General features: G+C 25.4%; 1 protein-coding gene across 1 annotated transcript; it reads right to left on the bottom strand.

Moving 5' to 3' along the window:
* Nucleotides 1-341: 341 nt before the first annotated feature.
* On the bottom strand, nt 342-13,838 carry LOC129976109 (carboxyl-terminal PDZ ligand of neuronal nitric oxide synthase protein-like). The gene is made up of 10 exons (XM_056089492.1): nt 13,214-13,838; nt 9,839-9,910; nt 8,245-8,337; nt 8,061-8,119; nt 7,009-7,117; nt 5,829-5,958; nt 5,163-5,308; nt 3,743-3,928; nt 2,600-2,743; nt 342-1,410 (listed from the first exon to the last, which is right to left on the bottom strand). Exons 1-10 carry the CDS (start codon nt 13,319-13,321, stop codon nt 682-684), a joined length of 1,776 nt encoding a protein of 591 aa, XP_055945467.1. The 5' UTR covers nt 13,322-13,838; the 3' UTR covers nt 342-681.
* Between the last annotated feature and the right edge of the window lie 18 nt (nt 13,839-13,856).

Raw genomic sequence — 13,856 nt, forward strand, 5'->3', positions numbered from 1 at the left:
TTTTGATAAACAATTCTTTAAACATGAAATATCTACATAATGCAATTTAAAATAATGAAACAATATGTTTTGATCAGAAAAACTCAGACAAATTATTAAAAAAAAAAAAATCAAAATAGTATGGACACAGAAAAATTAAATTTCCCAAGTATATTAGCAAGATATTTATATTATAAATGTATGAAAAAGATATGAAAATTTCTATATAATTTTTTTTTTAGAATTTTTTAGAATTTGCTTTCAAATTACACATTATTAAAAAATTGTTTATTTTTAATATTATTGCATAACATAATTTGAGAAACATAATTTGAAAAACATAATTTGAGGTTTTACTGCAATATCCTTAATTAATAGCAAAATTACAAGTACTAATTACACACTAAGTTAATGTGCAGCAAGATGATAAGTTCGCAAACACAGTTTGTTTGACTATGAGATCTAAATTGCAAGGAAGAATGAAATATGTTCTTTACAAAAACTACACTGAGATGATTTGAAAAATGGCAATATTTAAAGCAGTTGAGTAAAATATAAGTATTGCAAGATGGATAAAAATTAAGTTAACATTAAGTCAACATATATATATATATTTCTAATACAAACTAATAAATTTAAATTAAAATATTAAAAATTATGCAATGAGGTTTAATTTACATGCATAAAATTTTATATAGTTATTCAACTTTTGAATAAAGATGAAAAATCAGAATCTAAAAATGGTTTAGTGTCTGAAAGACTTTTTTCAACTGTGGACATTTTTGCAAGATCCCTAGTAACCTGAGCGATAAAACTATCTTTTGGCGGACTGGCTTCATGAGAGTTATAATGAACAGTAACTTGAGAATAAGCACCATTATTAGGATTGGTTTCAATTTCATCCTTGGAATTATCTATGAAAGGTTTCTGGTTGTTCCTATCCTGACTGAAAAATCCTGTAGAATTAAAATTAGAGGGCTCAAAATCAAATATTTGCTGCTTCTTTGATCTGTAATGACCAGGACTCGTGGAAGACTGAGAGAATGAGGGAGATCGGCTGATATTCTCATTTGATGCATTGTCTGTTACGAGACACGGACTCTTAGGTTTCCTGGAAATTTTTGGACTGCTGCAGACAAAACTGTTAGGTTTAAAAATTGCATCTAGATTTGAAGAAAAATTTTGCTGTGAAGGACTGCCTGGAAGGGATGAACCTGAGTTGCTGAAGGACACACCAAACTTTGGACTGCCGGATAAACTCTGATGTGTAGTGGCTGGGACGGACAATTGCCTCCCCAAGGAAGTGGAATAATTTCTTGGGAAAAGGAAATCGGAAGGAATATTCTCATCCATGAGTGGCATTCCAAGAGAAGTAGATGAATTTTGATGCCTTATGTTTTGGAAATGCAAATCCATATTAGAGGAAGGATTCTGAAAAGAAAAGAAAAAAAAATGCTTTAAACAAACAAAATTGTTTTAATTCAAAAATTTCAAATATATTCAAAATTCCTAATCTCCTATTTCTATTATTATACCTCATTCTTATCTTTTTAATTATCTTTTTTGAATATAATCTTATCTACCATTTACTTTTAATATTGAGTCTTGATTATATTTATTTACATTTTTATCTTTTTAGAAAATAATGATATTATTCTGTCTTTTATTTATTTTTTTATTCTCAATTAATTATTACTTATTTGTTTCAAGCATTATATATTTTTAGACTGGTAGGAATTCTAACTTTTTTGTTTCAGAACAATCATAGATTTATGGGATAAAAATGAGAGGATATTAATCTTAAAACTTCATCTTAATAAATCACTGCCTAGTAAAAATGAATCATGAAACACTTATTGATTTTAATTCATTTATGACATGAATAAATGCCATAAAAATTTATGAAAAGATCAGAAATAAGACAAAATAATTATTGATTATTTATCAAAGCAGAAACGCTATCAGTGCATTAAATGAATTATTCATTCTAAATGAACTATTCAAAAATGATAATTTAGTACTATTTGCAAGTTGCAGGAATTTTCTACAATCTATCTAAATTTAGTTTTTAATAATAAAAGAAAAAGTACATAATAATAATAAATTTAAATAAAAAATCAAATAAACAAAATTAGTTGCCATATTTTGATCCATTAATAACAATTAGTCTTAATCAATCAAAATAATTTTTTAAAAATCAAAAATTTGCACTTTTATTTTGATATAACATTTCAAACAAGTCTCAGCAGTTTTTGCCGATTCATTTATAAATATTCAGGTCTTTGACAAAAATACTGTAATTTATAGAGGTTTTCAAGTTTCAAATTAAAAGACAATACCATATTGGGGAGAAAAAAAAACTTCAACTAGTTTTGGAAAAGAAATGAAAAATTATTAAAATTTTAAGATCAATTCAGGTCTTATATTTCATTTTCATTGGGATAATTCAATAATTCTGAGATTTATCTTCAATTCACATTTTTACAAAATCAAAGTTTTCAGAATTAGAATCAAAGTTTTAAAAAATTAGAATGCATGGAGAATGGTCATAAATTATGAAAACATCTTTTATTAAGTAATGAAACATTCAAATTCAACTTAACATAATTATGTAACATACTTGAAGGAATGATTGAGACAAGGAATTTTCAGTAAGTCTTCCTGTTTTTTGGAACTTTTCCTCAATATCTTGAATGTGATTCACCAATTTTTTTATATGTTCAAGCAGTTCTTTATTATGTGCAAGTAAATGATGGTTCTGAGCCTTAAAAAAATAAGCAATAATAATATCAGGCAAAATAATATTAAAAACTAATTCAGCATTAATGCATATTTATTATATATTCAAAAATATAAAATAATTTAGCACAAGTGTGAAAATAGCTGACACAAATTAATGCAAAATATTTGATATAGAAAATTCTTTCTGAATAATTATGGATTATATTCTCATCGAAACTTTCAGAAATAATGATATGTAAAGGATCCTAAAACAGTAAATTGTTAAATTGAAGTACGCAACAAAAAAATTAAGCTTTATGTCATATCTTCTATTTCTGATTCACCAGCTTTCTCGATACCTATTGTAATCATGTTTTTAGTTTATTAAATTACTTAAAGTAAAAATTAAAAAATATGATATATTTAACTACATACATATAATAAATTTAAACTTAAGTAAAAAAAAAAATCCCAATTTGGCCAGCAAAGTATCGTCAATATTTTTTATTAATACCAAAAATGAAGGCTTGTCATTAACTTTCAACATCCTATTTAAAAAGAAATTTCATTTCACTTCAACAACTAAATTAAATGTATTCTGTTTTTTTTTTTTTGTTTGTTTGTTTTTTTTAAAGAAGAGTTAATATGTATTTTCAAATCCGCCAATATCAGCCAATTATATTTTAGAGTCAAAGTTTCATAATTTTTTTAATATTTAATTTTAAGAAAATGCAAGGAATTCTAAACTTTTCTTTATTTTTTGATATTTTATCAGATTTTAAGAAAATGAAAGGAATTCTAAATTTTTCTTTATTTTTTGATATTTTATCACATTTTAGAAATCTGTTAAGACATATAAGTATAAAATTTTTTTAATATTTATCTTTCTTTTTTTTTTAAAAAAAAGCAGATTCTACTTTCATTTCAAATTTCTTAATCTTAGTGTTTTAAACATATTTTAAAAGAAATTCACTGAAATATATGCTTTATATATATGTTTGGTTTAAAAGTTAAGAAAATATAAAGAAACCAAAATAATTACTTGAGCTTCAACACGAGCTGTCTTTTCAGCTGATAACTGATCTTTTAACAATTGTACTTGGGCAATAACAGATTGCATCTGTTGGTTTTGTTGTTCAAGCTGTTCTTTTAAAAGTTGGATATGGTGGTATACACTAGAGGATTCTGGTAACTGAGATGTAGGGAGAGACACAGCAGTTTTACATAGCTAGAAAAAGAGAAAATTATTATCACTGCACAGTTTTTTAAATCACTATTTAAATGCAACATTTACAAATAGACTAACTTACATTCAAAACAAAGTGAATAGTAATTTATATGCAGAGCTATAATAGTATAATGTAATTCACTAATGTAAAAGTATGATAAATAACAAGGCCAATGAAATAACAGGATATAGGAAAAAAAAAGAATAAAGTGCCAAAGTTCAAAAGATACAATGATGGAAGGTTAAATTCTGTAATAATATGCATATTATTACAGCTTTTGCATTAAAATAATATGCATTTTGAAATTAATAAATATAAATGACATAAAAATTATGGAAAAAATTAAATTTATATACATGTATAGGTGAAAATGATGCATCAACTTTATGAAAAAAAATCCAACTGCATTAAATTTAGTAAGCAATTCTGCATTAGATAAAATGAATGAATAGAACAGAGGTGAATTTCTAATCATGCTCACAAATGATTGATGTCAAGATGAATTTGCTTTTCAATAGTTTTTTTAAAAAGATTTATTTTTTTACAAGAAATTTAACTACAAATAAATCTTTTAATAAATTATTTTACATATAATACATTGATCGAATATGTATTTATATATTGAAAATAGTCTGTTAAATTCAAAAAAATTATTTTAAAATATTTTTACTGTAACCAATTTAAATTATTTCACAATTAGTATAAGCCACAACAGAAGAGCAGAAAATTAAAGCTGTGGAAGTTTATAGTAAGATTAAAAATGATTCAAAGTGAATAAAAAATAGAAATTTAAACAAAAAATATCTTTAAAAATGCATACAAATTTTGTAAAAGTTTAATGTACCACATTCATTAAAAGACAATAGCTTCCTTTTTTACCCCCTTTCAAAAATCTTTATTTCTCTTTTTATAATTGAATTAATAAGATATCAGAAAAAGAAATCAGTAACTAAATTAACTAAAAAATAGAAAGTATAGTAATTTTTCAGATAGAAGAAAAAAATGTTTCCTTTGATTTCCATCAGTACACAAAAACAGAAATTTTATTAGATTACTTTGCCTCCTTCCTTCACAAAATAATCAAGAAATTAAAAATTAATAGGTATAAAAATTTTAGAGTTATGCCAAAAATAAATAACACCTTCATTTACACTAATAAAATGGCGCATTAATGGAAGCAAAGGACTAAAAAATATTATATATCAGAAATATGAGGCATTAAAAGAGAATTACATCACTATCATCTTTTGGATTGAAATTAGATCCCACTGAACGTGGAAGGCATGAATTTGTTGCTGCATCTGAAATTTTAGTTGCATTAGCTTCTTCTTGAGTATCACAGCTATTTGGTTCAGAAGCTCCATCACCTTGGCATTTTCCTGAAATAAATAAAATGAATAATATACATTCTGAAATTTCAACAATGACATGAATATTAAATGCACCAGTGACTATTAAATATAGACAATTATATAAATAGTTTTTAAGAAGTTTTTAAAGTTACACTATTCTTAATTTTTTTAAATGGCACTATTCTTAATTTTAAACACATTTTCTTAAAGTCAAACAAAAAATAAATGATATTTTTAAAATCTAATATAAATAATCAGAATTTTTATCAATAGCATACAGTAATGCTATAGATATATCAGATTTACTACAAGACTTTATCAGATTTACTACAGATTATTTGTGCAAAATCTGATAAAACAAATCATCATAAAAAAAAAAACATTTAAAGAATAAAGGAAAAAAAGAGATGAAGACAAACTCAATTTAAAACCATCTTATAAACAAATAATACATTAACTAACAAAAAAATTCAAATGAATGCTTTTAAAGGAGCTAAAAAAATCTGAAATCGTCTAATTCTTTCCATCCATACTTTAATGCACTCACCTTTTTGATTATTTTCTTCAGCTTCCTCATCAGCTCCACCAGTTGCTGATGTAGATGCTAAAGCTAGACTAAGCTTATGGCATACTTCAAAAGCTTGTCCCACAGTTCGTACTATTCGCATAGCCTGACTCTGCAATGTTCAGATATGTCATTTATTTAAAAATGTTTCCATAAAAAGTTGATAAGTCTATTAATTAATAATCAAGTTTGTATCTAAACTGTAATGCCATAAGAATGATAAAAAATTATGACTATAACGAAGAGCTTTTATATGATTATAAATGGTAAAAAAGGTAAGCACATTTTATTTAAAGAAATATAAAATAAAAATAACAAGAAATTAAAAAAATAAATATAAAAAATGAGTAAATATATTAAAGTTATGAATTAAATACATTTGAAAAATCAAATGCATTTAAGTGAAACTGGAAAAAAAAACTTAACGTGTTTTTAAAACATAAAATAGAATTACAAAAAGTAAAGGGGGGGGAGGACAAATGCTTATACATATATTTCTTAACATATGAGTGCAAGGCTGTCATGTCTCCTAGTTAAAAATGGGTTTCTGACAAATTAAGAAAGTAAATTTTTCACTCACTAACATTAAAATAAAGAAAATTTGAAATGCTACCATTTGGCACATGAGATAATCTAAAGAAAAATAGTCCATCAGTAATATTTTCTGATTTGGACTAGACATAATGCAGCACATTAATATACTTAATTATTAAGTTTGATGAGCAATTTAAGACCAAATAATTTAATTTTGCCTATTTTCATACATTTTAAAAAATAAATTAATGCTTAATTTTTTTTTTAAAAAAGGAGAAAAAAAATAATAAATAAATAGTAAGCTGAACAGTTACAGTACATAATATATGAAGTGCATGAAAGAGCAAAAAGATTTTGGTTTGATGATTCCATGCATTTGAAGATATCAAATACACAGATATATGATAATCAGAATGTTAAATGCATTTATTGATATACAAATATAAACTGCTTGCAATTTGGAAAAAAAAAAAAAAAAAGTGGAGTAAGATATCAAGGGGGTATCTAGAGATTTTTATATGTCAAATAAGAAAATACCATCATTTGACTAATATTTAATATACAAAAGTTTGCATTTTTTTAAACGTAAATGATGAATTTTGATGGATTTTAATAATTTTCAACTTACTTTCTTTTTTGATTTGAAAACATTACACTTAAAGGAATTGGATCCACCATCTCTGGCAATGTAACTAAATATCTTGAGGTCTTGTGAATCATGGGAAACATAAAATATCCTAAAATTAATAAATGAAATAGCATTACATATCTTTAGCTTTTTGCTCACAGACAGTAATTGTATTTCTTTATAAGATTATAAAATTTTAAAAATAAAATGTTTATTAATTAAACATACTTATTTCCATAAATTTAGTTATTCATTTGGATAACTTTTCAAGTAATTATATCAATTATTTTGTGCTAACTTAAACCTATACTTGTAATTAAAAAAAACTAATTTGATAGAAAATTTTTTTTTAATGAATCGTAACAGAGTTATGATAGTCATGATGGTTACATCAAATTAGCCTCCAATATCTTTGTATAATGAATAACTGAAGTAATAAATACAGAAATAATTCATATTCAACCTATGCACTTTTAATTGGTAAAGGCTGAAACCAAAAATATGATGAATACATGTAAATATAATAAAAAAAATTTAATAATGATTAAATGAATAAACTGTAAACTACATTTTAAGGCAAATATTTAAAGCAAATATCTGATATAATGAAATGCTATCTAAAAGGATAAAAAAAAATTTGAAAATTTTTAATAAAAAATTGATTAATGACCAATTTTTATACTTTTTAAACAGCTTAAATTCACCAGGGGGAAAACCCCCACCTAATTAAGATAAATAGTTAAATTAAATTAAAAGATAAATATATAATAATATTTCATGTAAATAATTATATTTCATGGCAATTCCAATCCCATGAAAAGAAAACAATTTAAAACTTTTGATTGATTTCAATTATTTTAATATAAAAAAATTAAAACTATATCATTTGATTAACAGTCTTTTATCTTAATTAAGCAACAAAGAATTGAGGAAATTTTGATTTATGAGGTTATATATATATATATATATATTGTTTGAGAGTCTTTAAAAACTAATGTATAATAATATTACAATAAATGAACAATTATTCATGCCCATTAATACTATCTCACCTATATATAGGATGGTGAAGTATAATGAACTTATTTTCATCCCATGGCCATTTATTTGTCTGAAAGAGGAGGAATAAAATAAAGAAATAAGTAGTAAATATAAGATTTTCACTCTTATTAATAAATAAAACTGAAAAAAAAATGGATACTCAAAATTAATAAATTAATGTTCAGTCAGACTTACTTGTCTTCTGTTACGAAGAACTACTTTGACTCCATCAACTGAAACGGTTATGCTTACTTTCTTCTTTTTCATGGAATTTGCCTTAAACTCATACTAGTGAAAAAAGGATAAAAGAAAAAATATATATTAATTTTATGAATTCAAATGATTAAATATAAAACAGCAAAGTTTATTTATTACATAGTTATTTATGCTAATATATATACATACTAGCCGCCTTTGGCGACCAGCCGGTTCGCCAATCTTAATGTTCGTTAAAATTTTAATAATTAAATATTTTATGCAATTCCTACTTTAATAACTTCATCATCAAAATATTTTAAAACTTCAAATTTTGATAGTCATATAATTTACTCATAATATTATAAAGGCCTTCAGTCATAACGTAATCTGTATCTCTCTAAGTTTCTGTTAGCTCCCGTAGAATTTATGCTTTAAATTAAGTGGAAAGGATGAATCTGCAATTAATATAATAATATTTTTTACTGAAACATAGCATTTTTTTATAATAAGATTACTGAAAACAGAGTCACTGAGCGTTTAAACTTTATGGGCACTAAAGAATATATATATCTTAATTTATGTAATATTTCAAGAATTTGTCAACAAAATTTTCTCAGATTTGTCATGAACAGATCGATTTATTAACAATGTTTAATTTTAAATGCATCAAACACTAAAAAAATAAAATGAATCATTTTAAATAATCAATCGAAAACAGGTTTAAAAAAAAAACTTCTTAAAAAATGATGTACTTAAAACTATAAGCATGTACAAAAAAATATATAACTAACAAAAATAAAATTTAATTACAAAAGCATAAAACTAACCTAAAAATAATTTAAATCAAGAATCATCCGTTGATAATATTGTCAACAATCAGAACACAATGCGCATGCGTGAATTTTCAACTCCAGTTACGGTAACGCAAATGCGTGAGTTTTTCTACGCCAGTTAGGGTAACGCTATGCAGATTAGAAATTTTTAATTCCCTTTATTCTGTTTTATTTTAATTCAAAAGTACTTCAGAATGAATCTGAAAGACCGATTAATTAACAATATTTAGTTTTAAATGCATCAAACATTAAGAAAATAAACAGAATCGTTTGAAATAATCAGCCGAAAAATCTTAAGCTTAGCCTCATTACTGTTGGGGGAAAAAAAACTGAAGCCTTACTCATTTGGCGGGGGGGAAATGAAGATTTTTTTGGCGGGAAAGTTAGTTTTTAATTAATAAATTTGCAATAAAATAATATTGCGGCTATAAATTGAGATATAAGCTATCCTATCTTTTAAGTTAGATCAAACTGCACACGGTGTGCAAATTTGATTAAAATCGGTTAAGTAGTTTAGGAGTCCATCGCGGACAAACAACGTGACACGTAATTTATATATATTAAGATAAAAAGGAAATGAATTCTAAATTTTAAAAAAATCAGAGTTATTAGATATAACTAACATTAGAAATTAATATATCTATTTAAAACATTATTCATTATAAATACTTATAAATAAATAATAATCTAACAAGCAAACTCTACATGTATTAATGTACTGCTTAATATATGTCGGATAAAATAAAATTTATATTTACTCTAATTCTTCTCATAGCTGCAACAATTTCAACTCGGCTACTTGGTCGTGGAACATCAAGAGAACCAATATACTATAGAAAATAAAAGGAAATTATCGAAATGCTCTATAGTGTTCAAAGATGTATACAATGAAATGACACATTTTATTGCGGAAGCAAAATTTGTCGAGTTATAATTTTTTTTCTTGTTATTTATGTCAATGTAGTAAAAGGTTATATAGCTGACTATATAATATGGGGGGAAGGGTTTGCTAAAGCAAACATTTTTTTTCAGTCAGAAACAAAAAATTAGAACAAGAGAGGGAAGGAAAGGCAGATAAACATTATATCTTGTACACCATTTATTTTTTCTACACCATTCGCAAATTATAAAATTTTTCAAACCATAAAAATACATATATACAATACATTTCAAATATATTTTTATATATTATTTTGTTATAATTAACATATCATGTTTTACATTGTGCTTCTGCCTGACTAAATTAAAGGGTGTGTAATAGCATATTACTGCAAAATTAAGTATTAAACATCTCAGGGGGGAAAAAAACGACAACTTTGTACATGCACAAATTATACAAAAATGCTTAACCAAAGTCTCCCCCCCCCTTCTAAATACTGAATGCTTTCTGCTTTAAAATAAATGCAGTTTGGTATAGATTATTTTTATTAAAAATTTTAACATATTTATTTTTTTTAATTAGTACAATCTAATTTTAATATTTATTTCTGTAATTTCCCAATGTCTTCTAATGCAAAATAAAGAATTTTTTTTCGGTTTAACAAAAATAAAGAAAATTGATAATGCAAATTGTCATTGCCAAAATATTAAATCAACTACTATAAATAAAAAAAATATGTCCTTTTTAAGTCCTTTTTAAATACTTCTTAAAATTAATAAATTATCAGTTAATTTGAATAGATGCATCACTTACAAAGTACATTTAAAAAAAGTATTCTGTATTAAAAATGTTTCAAAAACTTTAAATATTGGGTTGGCAACTAAGTAATTGCGTATTTTTTTTAGAAAATCAAAGATAATTTTTTCATGGAACTAAATAACTTTATTCTATAATGTCTTGCCCATTTTGATCAATGACCTTTTGCCATCTTTCAGGCAGCATCAGAATCCCACGTTCATAAAACTTCTGGTTTTTATTAGCAAAAAACTGAATCAGGTACGATTTGACATCATCATCATTATTGAAATTTTTACCATTCAAGGAGTTTTGTAAAGATCGAAACAAAAAGTAATCAGATGGTGCAAGATCAGGACTATATGGTGGATGTGGCAAAACATCCCAACCAAGCTCCAATAATTTTTGCCGAGTGACCAAAGATGTGTGTGGCCTTGCATTGTCATGATGGAATACAACACCTTTTCGATTTGTCGATTCGGGCCACTTTTCTTCAACTGCATTGTTTAATTTCGTTAGTTGTTCAATGTAGACATCAGAATTGATTGTTCGGTTGGGTGGTAAGAGTTCAAAGTAGACAATTCCTTTGTAATCCCACCAAACTGATAACAAAACCTTCTTTTGATGAATATCAGCTTTTGATGTTGTTTCAGTTGATTCACCTGGCCTGCTCCACGATCTTTTCCGCTTGATATTATTGTAAAAAACCCATTTTTCATCGCCAGTTATCAGTTGTTTTAAAAATGGATAATTTTCATTATGTTTCTTTAGCAAATCGCAGCTGTTAATGCGTTGTGTTCAATGCATTTCTTTCAGTTCGTGAGGAACCAACCCATGTATCGAGTTTTTGAACATAGCCAAGTTGTTTTAAGTGATTTTCAATGCATGTATGTGATACATGAAGCTTCTCTGCAATTTCACGTGTTGTACTGTGACGATCCAAATCGATTATTGCTTTGATTAGGTCGTCATCAACTTCAACTGGACAACCAGAGCTTTCATCTTTCAGTGAAAAATCACCAGAACGAAATTTGGCAAACCAATTTTGACACTGCCATTCTTTTAAGGCTTCGTCACCATAAACAGCACATAACTTTTTATGAGCTTGCAATGCATTTTTCCCTTTGCGGAAATAAAAAAGCAAAATATGATGAAAATGTTCCTTTTGATTTTCCATTTTTCAACGAACACCAAATGAATGTAAATTCATTAATTAAAGTATTAATGAATCTACAGATTCACAGTGAATGTTAAATATAAACAATTTAGAGACATTCTACCAAAGTGTCAAAACAAACATATGCATTTATTCAAATATCAAAAGAAAAAAATTGGAACACCAAAAGCTATGGAACCAAATACAGAAATTCCACTTTAGATTTATCATTTTCATAAGTAATTCATTCTACCAATCACTTTTCTATCTAATAATATTTTTTAAATGCATGTAAGCATTCAGTATCATATATAAAATAATTAAATTTCTTTTTCCATCTTTTCTTATAATTTTCAGGGTCAGAATGCCTTTTGGAATATTTTTTCATGTGACTACAAAAGGAGACTTTCACATAATCATCTTTTCAATCTTAATATGATGGAAAACAGATAGGGAATATTCTAGTTTTTATGTATTTGACAATTTTCAATCAATAATAAATTAGTCAAATGATGAAATAAAGCTCAAAATTTTTTATTCTATTTTCATTGTAAGTAAATACCATCTATATTCCAGAATTATTCTGCAATTCCTAAAATAATTACTTAGATTGTGCATTTCATTTAACAATAAATCAAAACAGAGATAAATTGTACAATTTTAGATTATTGTTTATAATTCTGTAAAATATTCTTTATGATATTAAATAATTATAATAGTATTCAATTTCAAATTTCACTAAAAATTAATTTAATAAAATTAAGAAAAATTATGTCTTAAAATATAATATCTGACAACGCTTGGCAATAGGCAATTGCAACAGATATTCGATTAACACATATGTTTTAAATGTTCATGAAAATAGCTAATAGGGCTTGAAAAAAAAAAACAGCTATAAAATGATTCCAAGAATAAACATAAAATATATCCAAGTGATTTGACATATCACCTGCATCTAATGGAAAGATAATAGATTCATCATTCACCAAGCAGAGTAAATCATATTCATCGTTTATAGGAAATTCTAGTGAGTTCCTTAATGCAATCAAATTTCTGAATCTACATTTTTTTTAAAAAAGTTTCATGAAATAATCAAAATTAGACCATTCAAAATATCCAATAAACTATCAGAAGAGATTATACTGGTTTCTTCTGAAAATATTATATACATAATTTGAAGAAAATTTCTCAACATGACTAACATTAACAGAAATTGAAGACGAAAATTTAAGATGATAACAGTTTTCAATCATCAATTTCAAAAGATAATTTTATCCAAAATAGAAAAAGAGCAATACTTACTTTGGCATGAAATGTAATACCATGCTGAAAAGCTTCATCGTTATACAGTGGTATTCTGCTATCATAAGCATCGTCATTCACTAAATTATACTGCTTTTTGGAAGGCATCTCGAATAATGCTTTATTTATATTTTAAAACAGTTTGTCCATCGATTCATTAAAATTGAATTACAACTTTTACTATCACAATATGAATCTTAAGCTCATGAATTCATTTCGGAATTTTTCTTAGTTTAATCTATTTATATATACGAAATATTTAACCAGGTGTAAATAGTAAATACTGGATCAATTTTTCTAATTATGAGGAAATATGGGCGTGAATCATATGGTTGTCATGTTTCCAACGAAAATATCTACATCGCATATATATTTAATGTTGTAACCTAAAGAATGCCTTTCTTTTAAAAATAATATGAAATTATGAAGGGAAACATTTAGACCGTCTTAGTTAAGAAAATTTCAATTTAGCAAGAATCTGTCAGATATTTACAATTTTAAATATTATTAGTTCTTGTAAACATCACAGTACAAAGTTGCACATGCTTAGATTTGGGGGAATTTTAAAACATATGGTTAAATAAAAGAAAAATTTTAGTCCCAACTTTGCTATAAAAATACTGATTCTGGCACAAAATAACAG

The sequence above is a fragment of the Argiope bruennichi genome, chromosome 7 (assembly GCF_947563725.1).
Source record: "Argiope bruennichi chromosome 7, qqArgBrue1.1, whole genome shotgun sequence".
NCBI lineage: Eukaryota > Metazoa > Arthropoda > Arachnida > Araneae > Araneidae > Argiope > Argiope bruennichi.